We start from the raw sequence: 12,736 nt of genomic DNA, 5'->3' as shown, positions 1-12,736 counted from the left end.
TAGACATATTAAAGGGAGTTTATTAAGGAGAATTGGCTCACATGATTACAAGGCAAAGTCCCACAGTGGGCCGTCTGCAAGCTGAGGAAGAAGCCAGTAGTGGCTCAGTCTGAGTCCAAAAGCCTCAAGAGTGGGGAAGCCCACAGTGCAGACTTCAGTCTGTGGCTGAAAGCCCAAAAGCCTCAGGCAAGCCACTGGTGTTAAGTCCAAGAGTCCAAAGAACCTGGAGTCTCATGTCCAAAGGCAGGAGGAATGGATGGAGGCATCCAACACAGGAGAGAAATGAAAGCCAGAAGACTCTGCAAGCCAGCTTAGCCCACTTCTTTCTTCTGCTTTGTTCTAGCCACCCTGGCAGCCAACTGGATGGTCCCAACCCACATTGAGGACGAGTCTTCTTCTCCCAGTCCACTGACTAAAATGTTAATCTCCTCTGGCAACACCCTCACAGACACACCGAGAAACAATACTTAGCTATCTAGGCATCCTTTAATCCTATCAAATTTATACCTAATATTAACCCATCACATCCTAGAATTTAGAATTTTCTTAAGAACATTGAATGACCCTTGCCTAGGGTTGTATCTGTGCTGTGGCTGAAGTCTGTTTTAGACTCCCTCCTGGCCTAAAGAATTTTCCTTCAATGCATTGAAAAATGTTAATCCCACAAACTAGAAACTAAGACTTTTGCAAAATCAAAACATCATTGAGAAGGCGGGTGTGAGGAAATCAAGCCTTTATCTTTAGATATATTCTATTCCTAAGTGTTAAAAACACTAATATTAAAAAGTGGTATGGATCTCCACCTACCCTCTGGTAATTTGCAGTTATTGCCCTTTGATCATGTAAAGCAACTGAGATCATTTGCTCCTGACTTCACGTCACTAATCTGTATCCTTCATTTTTTGCTCCAAGCATTCCTTCTTCTGAGTGCCGAGTGCTGCTCCAGTACCTAGATTGATCTCTCTCTCTCTCTCTCTCTGTGTCTCTCAGTATCCAACCAATCCCAAATTGTATTACCTCTTTACCATCTTTGGGAAAGTGGACCAGTATCCAGGCTTGGATAAGCCAAGGAAAAATACTAAGGAGCTGCTTAAAGCTCTAGTAGTTCTTCTACTTTGCTGTTTTTGGCTTTGGCCATCTAAAGCAAAGTTCCTTGGATTGGTTGACAGTGAGATACTCTCTAGATTCTTGTCTCTTTTTAGTAGGACCACCTAAACTGTGTCATCCATTGTGTAACGAGTTCTTGACCAAAGAAAAGAAATCTGAAGGTCTTCGGACTCTGTCATCTTCCTTGTTTGCCACTCTTTGGATTGTAACTTGAAGAGAAAAAAAATCTTCCTTGTTTTCTTGCAAAAATGTTGGATGCTGAGTAGTTGGCAAGAACAGTAACTTCAGCTAGAAAATGCTGGAAACAATTTAACAAGCAGAAATGATTAACTCAGAAATCATCGACAGAACTCCACCAACCCCATTTTTAAATTTCTGTTTAAACATTTCCCAAATTATTTGCACATTCTTCTTTTGGCTGTAAGACATTTTCTCTATGCTAGCTAATAGTTTTCCAGATAATTTCTATTCCCTTGACTTGTTCTTATGTTAAATCCTCAAAATTAAGAGCTTTCCGCTCAAAAATCAGAAATAGGAAAGAAGTGTTTAATGAAATGATTTCACTCTTTTCTGAAAGTATTGATGTGAAGTATTAAAAGCATCATCTGATAGAAAAAGAAGGTACTTGCCAAATATTATATCGGCCTTTATAGAGCACTAGTAACAGACACTAGTAACTCAAAGTCTTTTGTTTCCTAATTTATTCTTTTCCTAATAGGCCACGTAGCAGACACTGAAGGTTCTGCGTAACAAAGGTCCTACAAGTAAATTGTGAAAATGCCTTACTGGATGGTGTTTCTAGAATACAGAAGGTCTTATTTCCTTAATGCAAGATGCTTAGGGAAGTCACTCTCAAGTCACCAGAAATCTACTAAAGCACCATTTGCTGGAAAATGGAATGTGCTTTGGAAGTACAACAGTGCTCTTGCAAGCGCCTTCCTAACAACAATAATAAGAGCAACACTGATCAAATATTTACCATGTTTCAGCCACTGTACTAAGTGCTTTGGGTACGTTACCTCATTTAATCTTCATATCAAGCCTAGAAGATAGTTTCCACTATTTTTTCCCATTCTACAGGGGAATAACTTGAGGATCAATTTGCTGTAAGGGAGTTTATCACAACAAGTAAAGAAACTTTTCCAAGGTCATACAGTCCTTACGTGGGGAAGCTATACTCAAAGCTGATGTTCATCACCACTACAGGATAGTGCCTTCTCAGCAAGAACTACTCTGACAGTGCTAAGAGGAGAAATGGGCAAGGTGGTAAGAGCCAGAATATCTGTTGTTGATATTGCAGATACAGCTCTGAACTTATGACCCTAAAATGATCTCCAACCAGAGCAGTTGCCTGAGATACCTTCAGCATGATATGTGATCATGTGAAAGCTATATTATATGTATTATTTTTACTACCTCTTCTGCATCCAGATAGGTAGATTGTTTTTTTCCTTTAGGAAAAAAAAAAAAAACAAAAACAGAAAAGAACTAAGACCAAAAAACAGGGAGATCTTAGCAGAACCAAGGCAGATTATATTAGCCTTGAAAATGGTGATAGCAATCAGTGATGCTGAACCTGAAATAATTTAAATAATTATCAGCAACTTACCAGAGCTACGTTAGTGGACCACTGGGATCTCTCTTATTTGGGTCTCAGTCTTCCATAAAGTGAAGGGACTATAATTGTCCATCTTCAAGGTTCCTTCTAATTGTGATTCATGTATAACCCCTTGACTCTTCTAGGAGATTTCTGGCAGTTAATGTCAATACTACCCTTCATGAATGCTTCTGAGTTAGCTTAGGTAAGGTCCTTAAATACCCTATGACTTATACTCCGAGGTTTCTAAAGTGGTATGTGGACCTTGATGGTTGCAACTTCACCCAAATCCTCATTCTGTGTTGTGCTGTCCCTAATTTAGAGGGCAGAAGATTTCAAACTCAATCGTTTCTTGTTAAATTCAACTCTTGGAGCTCCACCTGTCATAAACACAACTCCATTTCCCACGTACTCAATTACTTCTGTTTCTCGAATCCATCATTCATCCCAGATATTTAGTGCCTAATGTATTCCAGATATAGTTCTACATAATAGGGATAGAGCAGTGTATGAAACAAAGTACCTACCTTCATAGGACTTATTCTGAGGAGGTAGGAGGGGAGACAAATGATGTATTACTCAGATATAGTCTAAGTTATTATAACAAATAAGTCTTTTAAAACAGTGGCTTGAATAAGATACAAGTTTATTTATCTCTAGTGTAACAGTCCAGGGCTAACAAAGCAGTTCTGCCATCCTCATCACAGGGCTTCTGCCTCTGGGTCCAAAGTAGTTGCCCCAATTGCTGCCATCACATCTGCACCCCAGCCAGTGCAGAGGGTAAGAGGGCAGGGGCAACATATACATATTCTTTTTTAGGGCACAAACCAGAAGTAATATATACAATTTCCATTCACATCTCATTGGCCCCAAACTTTGAACAAACCCAGATGCAAGAGAAGCTGGTAAATTAGCCTTTAATTGAGAAGCCATGCGCCCAGAAAGCAGGGAGTTAAAGTATACAAGGAAAGATAATTTTTATGGATATCAGTCTCATTCAGAAATAAACAAGTAAATAAATACATTAGTATTCAGATGGTATATGGAGAAAAATTAAGAAAGTTATGAGAGGCCAGGCACAGTGGCTCACACCTATAATCCCAGCACTTTGGGAGGTCAAGGAGGGTGGATCACAAGGTCAGGAGATCGAGACCATCCTGACTAACACAGTGAAACCCCATCTCTACTAAAAATACAAAAAATTATCCAGGTCTGGTGGCAAACACCTGTAGTCCCAGCTACTTGGGAGCGGAGGTTGCAGTGAGCTGAGATTGCACCATTGCACTCCAGCCTGGGCAACAGAGTGAGACTCCGTCTCAGAAAAAAAAAAAAAGTTATGAGATAAGGAATACCAACAAGTGAGGAAAGAAGAGGAGGGGGCTTGTTATCTTACCTAAGATGTTCAGGGAAGACCTCAATGATAGTTGGTAAGGTAACTTCTGAGCAGAAGCTTACAATAAATTAGGAAGCCAGTCATGCAAGTATCTAGGGAAGAGCCTTTTGAGAAGAGGAAATAGCAAGTGCAAACATCCTGAGATAGAAGGGCCTTGATGTATTCAAGGAAGTACAAGGAGAAAATTATGATGAAATGGAGCAAACTAGGGAGTAGTAAGAGAGAAGGTCAGAGAAGTGAATGTGGGCCTTGATGCTGAAGCCATTGGAGGATTTTCTATTGGGGAGGAGTAAGGGAATGATATGATCCAATTTATGTTTCAAAAAAGTGTACTCTAGCTGCTTTGTGGGAAATACAGGAGGGAGAGAGCAGAATCAAGGAGGCCATTTAAAAAGCCACTGCAAATATTCGACATGTGGAAGCTTGGAGCAGGGAAACAGCGGTGAAGGTGGTGAGATGTGGTTAGATGCTGGACATATTTTGAGTCAAGAGGATTTTCTGATAAATTGCATATGGAAAATAAGAAAAAGCTTATTCACTCACCACTCTAATAGTCACACCAGTCTATAATCCCAGCACTTCGGGAAGCCAAGGCAGGTGGATCACTTGAGCCCAGGAGTTCAAGACCAACCTGGGCAACATAATGAGACCCCATCTCTACCAAAAAACTCTGAAAATTAGCCAGGCATGGTGGCATGCACCTGTAGTCCCAGCTACTCAGGAAGCTGAGATGGAATGATCACCTGAGCCTGGGAGGTCAAGGCTGCAATGAACTGTAATCATGCCACTGTACTCCAGACTGGGTGACAGAGCAAGGCCCTGTCTGGAAGAAAAAAAAAACGGGGGCAGGCATGGTGGTTCACACCTATAATCCCAGCACTTTGGGAGGCAGAGGCAGGCAGATCGCCTGAGATTGGGAGTTCGAGACCAGCCTGGCCACAATGTGAAACCCCATTTCTACAAAAATATAAAAATTAGCTGGGCATGATGGCTGCTATGTGTAATCCCAGCTACTCGGGGAGTTGAGGCAGGAGAATCACTTGAACCCGAGAGACAAAAAATGCAGTGAGCCAAGATTATGCCACTGTACTCCAGCCTGGGTGACAAAGTGAGATTCCATCTCAAAAAAAAGAAGAGGGAGAGAGAAAAGAAATAATAATCACACCCCAAGAAAAGATAGCCTCAAGAAAATCAAGCTACGACCATGGTGAACAACGCTCCAAGGGTTTTGTGATGCTGTAAGCTGAGTATGATGGGCATAAATTGTTTTGCACTCTGCAGGTAGGAAGGTGGGATAGCCAAAGCTGTTCAATATAATATTAAAAAATAAAATATCGATTGAAGTAAAATAAAAGTTTTCTTAAGAGATATATTAAAGTAAATGGAAATGTTACAACCTGGATGAGGGGTAAGGAATTAATAACCTCTAATCACAGAATAAAAATGGAATGATTGAGAATTCCATCTACCCAAATCAGACAACTAAAAAGTTGAAAGAGGTTACAGTAAAAATTGGGTAAAACTAAATCTTAAAAAAAAAAAAAAAAAAATTCCAGAGGATACGTGATATACTCGTCACAAAGAAAATTCCAGTTGAATCTTATGGACTTGAGGAATGGATACCTTTGTGTCTCCATCACTTAGCACAATAACTGGTACCATGTAAGTTCTCACAGAATTTTCCTGAACTCTCCAACCAGAGGCAACCTTTCACTCTCAATTCACATAACATTTCCTTCTTACTCCTCTTTTGGGAATAACACATCTTGCTTTAATTGTATTTAACTTTATGCCAGTTTAATTCTCTCTTTTAGATTCATTTACATCTTTGTATCCTCTAGCTCATTTTTTCAAAATAAAATGGATTCAAATAAAAAATTATTAAAGAGGTAAAGTAAAAGAAAATATTACAACCTGGCTGAGGGGCAAAAATTATATGTTCAATGTATATTTGATAATACATACTGAGAAAACACAGCCTACTTTTACTTTTCAAAAGTTTGTTCATGTTGACATTGTGGGACCTAGAAGATTTTTATCAAGTTTTCTATTTTTGCCAAGTCATATGATCTGTTACAGTTCAGCTAGAGTTAACCAAATGTAGGGAAAAAAACCAAAAAACTTCCGTAGTATCTAGTAATTCTCCAAAACAAGCTTGTTCCTTCCTTGTTGAACACTGACATTCTTTGATAACTCTAACTTTATCCCACAGAGGTCATGTACTTATTTCCCATATGTTGTCCTATGCTTAAATTCCAAATTCAGTTGCATTGACTTTTAGAACAGCTTTAGGAACTGCACCTAGTTTTAAAATACATTATTTGTCTACAAATTATGACAAAAGATTAAACTGTCATCTTTGTAGGTTTCTATACATACTCCAACTCATTCACTAATCCTTGAAAAGATTATGTAACCAATCTCAATGCCCTGACCCAGGTCAAGCCCATTTCTACATGTGCAGTGTTCTCTGGATCTGATATTTAAAGCCCCTTATCCTGATACTACATACCTTTTTTGTCTTCTGGAATGTACCTCTCTTCTCATCCTTTTTCAAGGCACTAGAAAAGCAGACCATTTCTCCAGCACCTCAAACCACGGTGAGAAAGCTCCACTCGAATCTCATCATTTTGGCTACGTAGATACATTGGCTCAAGGGAAGATGCCAAGTGTAGTACTCTACCATTCTGAGGATTTTTGAATTTGTAACAGTTGTGTCAACTGGGCCAATAATTATGAAGAGCAATAATCAAGAGTATCCATGCTGGCCGGGCGCAGTGGCTCACGCCTGTAATCCCAGCACTTTGGGAGGATGAGGTGGGCAGATCATGACCGCGGTCAGGAGATCAGGACCATCCTGGCTAACATAGTGAAACCCCGTCTCTACTAAAAATACAAAAGCAAAATTAGCCGGGCATGGTGGTGGGCACCTGTAGTCCCAGATACTCGGGAGGCTGAGGCGGGAGAATGGCGTGAACCCAGGAGGCAGAGCTTGCAGTGAGCTGAGATCATCCACTGCGCTGCACTCCAGCTGGGGCGACAGAGTGAGACTCCATCTTAAAAAAAAAAAAAAAAGATATCCATGCTAAAGACGAAAAAAAGTTAGAAAAAAGGTAGAGAAAAATATTTGCTGGAGTATTTGAACGCACCACTCTCAGATCAATTTTCTAGTGTTCTGTTGACTGAGCAACCAGTCAACACACTTTCACTGAGAAGCTATTTTATAGTAGGCATTGGGATAGCCTTTGTGGACTACCAAGAAGCATATGTCTCTAACAGAAGACAAGAAAATGTAAAAACAAGAAAAAGAAATTGAGGAATAAGAGTACAGTTTACAAAGCTACACAATTGTTCATTGTGCAAAGAGTGAGGCCTTAAGAAAAGACTTCCCTGTGAACTACAATGAGATGAAAAGGTTTCTCAGAGTGAGATTTGAACAAGAGTTTAAAGAACTGACAGACAGATAATAAGTTTCAGGTAGTCTAGAGGACTGAGTACTAAAACTCAGAACAATGTAACAAAAGCACAGAAGAGAAAGTTAGGATGTTTTACATGACAGTATAACATTTAGGCTAAGCTGGAGGACTTGGGAGAACAAGTGAAGAAGGTAAGTTTTGGCTAGATAAAAAATAGGTGGCCTTTAGTTTCAGGATGAGGATTTGGAAGTTAATCTTTTGGTCAATGGGTAATAAATGATGGTATTTGTGTAGTTGAGCCAGTTGACAATGCTTTAACTACTTCAAAAGGCCCTGAAAGATATGGTCCTTATCCATAGGAAAAAATGAACTCCTGACTTCAGGACCCTAAGCTAGGAGGAGATTGGATAGACTCTCTTATGGCCCAACTGTATAGAAAATAGACCACTTCGGCCATCTCGCTTATTGAGTAACCTTTCCTACCAGAAAATGCGCTATGTATTATTTCTTTTCTTTCAGTGGAAATTTTGGATTCTCAGTTATCTTTCCCTGACCTCTTGTCTGGTGATCAGAAAAAGATGACTAAACTGGGAATCTTAATTTTCTAGTGGAAAAAAATCATGTATACCACATTTTATATAACTTTTAATTGCGTGTAAATTTGAACTCCAACATCATAAAAATTATTAGTAAAATTCATTTTAAGCACAAAGTTGTTAATTCCCCCAAGATTTATCAAGAATGGCTTAATTTCAAAGGCTGTCAAGTTAATTATAAACTAAGATTTTCCAGTTGCACCAAGGGTATATTTTATTTGGCAAAAGCAGCATCCACTGGCTTTTGTCAGGATGAGTCTTGAGTTATACAAGTTTTGAACTGAGAGGTCTTCAGAAATTCATCCCACATATTAACTGTGGCCTTCTCTACACCACAAATTCCCCTCCACTCATCCTCAAATTGTTTCCTTTCTCAGAACATCTGTGACACAAAGACTGTGACACACCCACAGGTCGATTAACCTGAGTACCCAACACCTATTAAAACATCCACACTCCTGAGAACACTAAAAACCAACCACCTCCTCAGGTCCCACCTCCAGTCTAGCTGAATCAGGAAACCTCAGGATAAGCACCTGGAAGAGGGTTTAACAAGCGCAAAGGTGATTCTTATAATTGGGAAAGTTTGTTACAGAACCAAGACACGGTCCTTGCCCTGGAGGAGGTATTTTCTTGTGGAGAAGGACCTGTAAACAGCCTATGAAGTGCTCAGCTTTCACCAAGAACAAAAACATGGACTGGTAGGGTTAAGGAAAAGTTTGATTGATATGAGGATTAAATCCTGAAGATTAGGGATGTCTTTGGGCACTGGGGTCTCTCAATCGCCAAAGATCGACATTATAGGCTAGGTAGCTTTGTCCCCCCAGACTGTCCTCTGCCTTATGCTTAGCACTCCCGGCCTCTGCCCATTGGATACTTGTAGCACCCCACCTGACAACCCAAAACATCTATAGATATTGCCAAATACTCCATAGGGGGTGGGGGCGGTGGCAATATATCTCCCTGATTGAAGTCACTGGAATGGAAGTTAGGGGAGGATGGCTAAGTCAGGACCTGCAAAAAGGCTAAGGGACGAAAGCACATGGCTATATTCGACAAAGTTTGTGACAGACGCCTCTAGGTATATGGCTAAACAGATTAAAACACTAAGAAATAGAAAGAGGTTAGACTGAGGGTTTCTCATCTGTATAGGAAATCTCATCTCGTTCATTACTTTCAGAAACGAAAAGGAAAACGACTTTGGAGATACAGGTTAAAGGTTGAAGGGGTGGGAAACCACCCCGCGCCTCCCTCCCTCCCTCCCTCCAAAACATCCCAGAACGACAGTCAAACCTTTCTAATCTCTTCGTACAGGTAACTAGCAACTCAGTAAGACTGGGCGAGGATGACTGAGAGCCAACTCATTACAGGATTACAGGAAACTCCTTAGTCCTAAACCCGAATGCATCCGTGACCATGGTCACAATCCCCACCTGACCAAAAGCTATCCAACGCTCTGGCAAGTGTTTACAGCTGCTATCTCGATTACTGAAGTGGCTCTGAAAAGAGCCTTTGGGGTAAGGTGGTTGATCTATTGCGTCCCTTGCACACCCTTACTTCGAGCTGGTGTACTTGGTGACCGCCTTGGTGCCCTCGGACACGGCGTGCTTGGCCAGCTCGCCGGGCAGCAGCAGGCGCACGGCCGTCTGGATCTCGCGGGACGTGATGGTGGAGCGCTTGTTGTAGTGCGCCAGGCGGGACGCCTCTCCCGCGATGCGCTCGAAGATGTCGTTGACGAAGGAGTTCATGATGCCCATAGCCTTGGACGAGATGCCGGTGTCGGGGTGAACCTGCTTCAGCACCTTGTACACGTAAACGGAGTAGCTCTCCTTGCGGCTGCGCTTGCGCTTCTTTCCGTCCTTCTTCTGCACTTTCGTAACAGCCTTTTTGGAGCCCTTCTTGGGAGCAGGAGCGGATTTTGCTGGATCCGGCATTTTTGCGCGAAAAATGCAACAGAGACTGAAAGAAGCAATTCCCGACTACCACAAAACGGCCTGGTTACGCGCTACTTATAGAGCTTGTATGCAAATGAGGACTCACAAAGTGCTGCGTTTTTATTGGTTAACTTACAATGGTGTCGTCAGAGGGGGCGGAGTCTACGTAAATAATAGATTCTGGTCGTGCTTCCTTAGTGGTCACTGGAACAAAAGTCTTGTTATCCAATCAGAATGGTCCATTTCACAGTAGCCAGTTTTAAGCTAGGTGAAGCGATAGTTTCAACGGCTAGGGGTTTTTTCTTGGTTTTCACTTTCCATCAGAGACTTGCATACGGAAGAAATCTTAACGCCAGCTAGACAAGTTAACTCTTCCCTTGTTTTTGCATTTTTATTCTATACTTTGTGGAAATTTTGTTCTCTTCCTTGAAATAATACCTCAGCCCATATATTTTTAAAAATCGCCAGGTATTTACTCCCGCCCGCTTAAATTACTATTCTGGCTTGGGCACCGCCTGTAGTATGCAATGAGGAAGATGCTGAGCTTTAATTAAACATACACTTCTTAAATAAACCAGGAAACGGGTTTATAATTTTTAAGGGACTCGCCCCACCCTTACACTTAGAATCTTCCACATCTCGAAACTCCCCACATTGTCTCTTGCCGCCATGCAAAACTTGACCCACAGAATTGGGAGCCAGAGCTCTGGCCTTAAACCAGCGTGAAAAGGAAGGCTCGGCCGGAACCACAAGGACCATGCCTCTGTGGCTTTTTCTGCCGCCAGCCAACTCGCGGCTGGGCTTTGGGTTCTGTAACGTCACCCACCACTACGAGTGCCCCTGGCCCCTGACCGGTGCGCAAGGCAGACGCACGCCAGATGGAGAGCCGGTACAGCTGCTCTTGATGAAAACGGTAGTGGCTCTGAAAAGAGCCTTTAGATCGACCACTTAAAAATGCCTTAGGCCCGCTCCCCGCGGATGCGGCGGGCCAACTGGATGTCCTTGGGCATGATGGTCACGCGCTTGGCATGGATGGCGCACAGGTTCGTGTCTTCGAACAGCCCCACCAGGTAGGCCTCGCTGGCCTCCTGCAGCGCCATCACCGCAGAACTCTGGAAGCGCAGGTCCGTCTTAAAGTCCTGCGCGATCTCGCGTACCAGCCGCTGGAAAGGGAGCTTGCGGATCAGCAGCTCCGTGGACTTCTGGTAGCGCCGGATCTCCCGCAGGGCCACGGTGCCGGGCCGGTAGCGGTGCGGCTTCTTCACCCCGCCCGTGGCCGGCGCGCTCTTGCGGGCAGCTTTGGTGGCCAGCTGCTTCCTCGGGGCCTTGCCGCCGGTCGACTTGCGAGCAGTCTGCTTAGTACGGGCCATGCTGTATCATTGTTACGAGAGGGGCCAGGCAGTCTTATTTATAGACATAGCTTCGTCTTGATTGGGCATGAAAAGGAAATTTTCAAACTTGTTATCTCATTGGTTAAAATTCAATCCTATTTACCGGGGTGGAAGATTGTTCTGCTAATCTTTCTTTCCTTATTATTTCCCCCTTTCCCGATTCTTTTCTACAATTTTATCGATCACGGGTTGTTTTTGAAACGTTTCCTTTAAATTGGTGTAACTTTTGTAAAAGCAATGTGTAAAGCGTTTTGCATCCCATTTTAACAGATTTTTTTTTTCTCAGAATTCAAGTATGGCCTTCTATGAGCTAGCAGCCTATGTTTCAGGTTACCTGTTACTGTAGCTCTTCTACCATAGCTAACATTTATTTCGCGTCTGGCATTTTGCTCAGCAAGTTAGATGCATTATGTACCATGAATGACCAAAGCTTAGCAAAAAAAAAATATGTAACTGAAGGAATGAAGAGATTGAACTTATTTATTTGACCTCCCAACCCAGCCAAAGCCACTTCATCTGGGTAGTGTGCTGACCTATATTGACCTGATATTAGAGTCTCTGCCTTCCTTTAGTCTTTTCTGCCTGCGATGTGGTTCCCTCTTCCTCATCCTCACATCAATGACCAGTTAGGTCTTACAGATGATAAACTTCTAAATCAAAGAAGGACAACACCAGAAATATTCATTTCTCCTTTACAATGTAGAATAGTTTGTAAATAAGTGCTTATTAGCCAGATTACAAGTTAAAGTTTCAAAGCAAATTATTCATCAATTGCTGACTTGCAAACATTTTATTCAGTAAAGTGTTTTATAATGCTTAAAAGTTTAATATTTTTTTCTGTTCTCTATGAAGAGAGTAAAGATGCTTTGCTTTTTCAATTTCATGTGCTTTGAAGTATGTATTGTTCAGAACAGTAAATATCATAATGGTTATATAGAAGTAACTGATAGTTAAAAGTTTTAGTAGTTAATATAAAACTTTTAATCATATGCTTATTTTACTTCAGAATCATTACAAGCTATAAAAACTCAAACCTGAGAAAAGCAGGCCCGAAAAGCTTAAAACTTACTTTGATGGTGTCATTATGAACTATCTTCCTACTGAAGTAAAAGTAAAGTAAAAGTGATTTTAAGGGGACTTCCTGAACACTAAACACAATGTAGAAGTCTGTTAGCTTAATTAATATCTTCAAGAGTCTCTCATGGGCAAAAGCATCTTCCTCTCGAGAGATCTAAAATGTACAAAAGTGTAACTGATGTGAACAAATGTTATTGCTCTCTGTGGTAGTTTTGTAATAATGCC

The 12,736-nt window shown here is 41.5% G+C and overlaps 2 protein-coding genes across 2 annotated transcripts; both read right to left on the bottom strand.

Annotated features, from left to right (window-relative positions):
* On the bottom strand, positions 1–10,108 carry LOC103247165 (histone H2B type 2-F). Its single transcript, XM_008019206.3, has 2 exons — positions 9,667–10,108; positions 1–1,405 (listed from the first exon to the last, which is right to left on the bottom strand). Exons 1-2 carry the CDS (start codon positions 10,041–10,043, stop codon positions 1,396–1,398), a joined length of 387 nt encoding a protein of 128 aa, XP_008017397.2. The 5' UTR covers positions 10,044–10,108; the 3' UTR covers positions 1–1,395.
* Positions 10,109–10,220: 112 nt separating this feature from the next.
* LOC140709468 (histone H3) lies at positions 10,221–11,433 on the bottom strand. Its single transcript, XM_073008427.1, has one exon. The coding sequence runs from the start codon at positions 11,411–11,413 to the stop codon at positions 11,003–11,005; it is 411 nt and encodes a 136-aa protein (XP_072864528.1). The 5' UTR covers positions 11,414–11,433; the 3' UTR covers positions 10,221–11,002.
* Between the last annotated feature and the right edge of the window lie 1,303 nt (positions 11,434–12,736).

The sequence above is a fragment of the Chlorocebus sabaeus genome, chromosome 20, assembly GCF_047675955.1.
Source record: "Chlorocebus sabaeus isolate Y175 chromosome 20, mChlSab1.0.hap1, whole genome shotgun sequence".
Classification (NCBI taxonomy): domain Eukaryota; kingdom Metazoa; phylum Chordata; class Mammalia; order Primates; family Cercopithecidae; genus Chlorocebus; species Chlorocebus sabaeus.
This window is presented reverse-complemented; position numbering and strand designations above follow the sequence as displayed.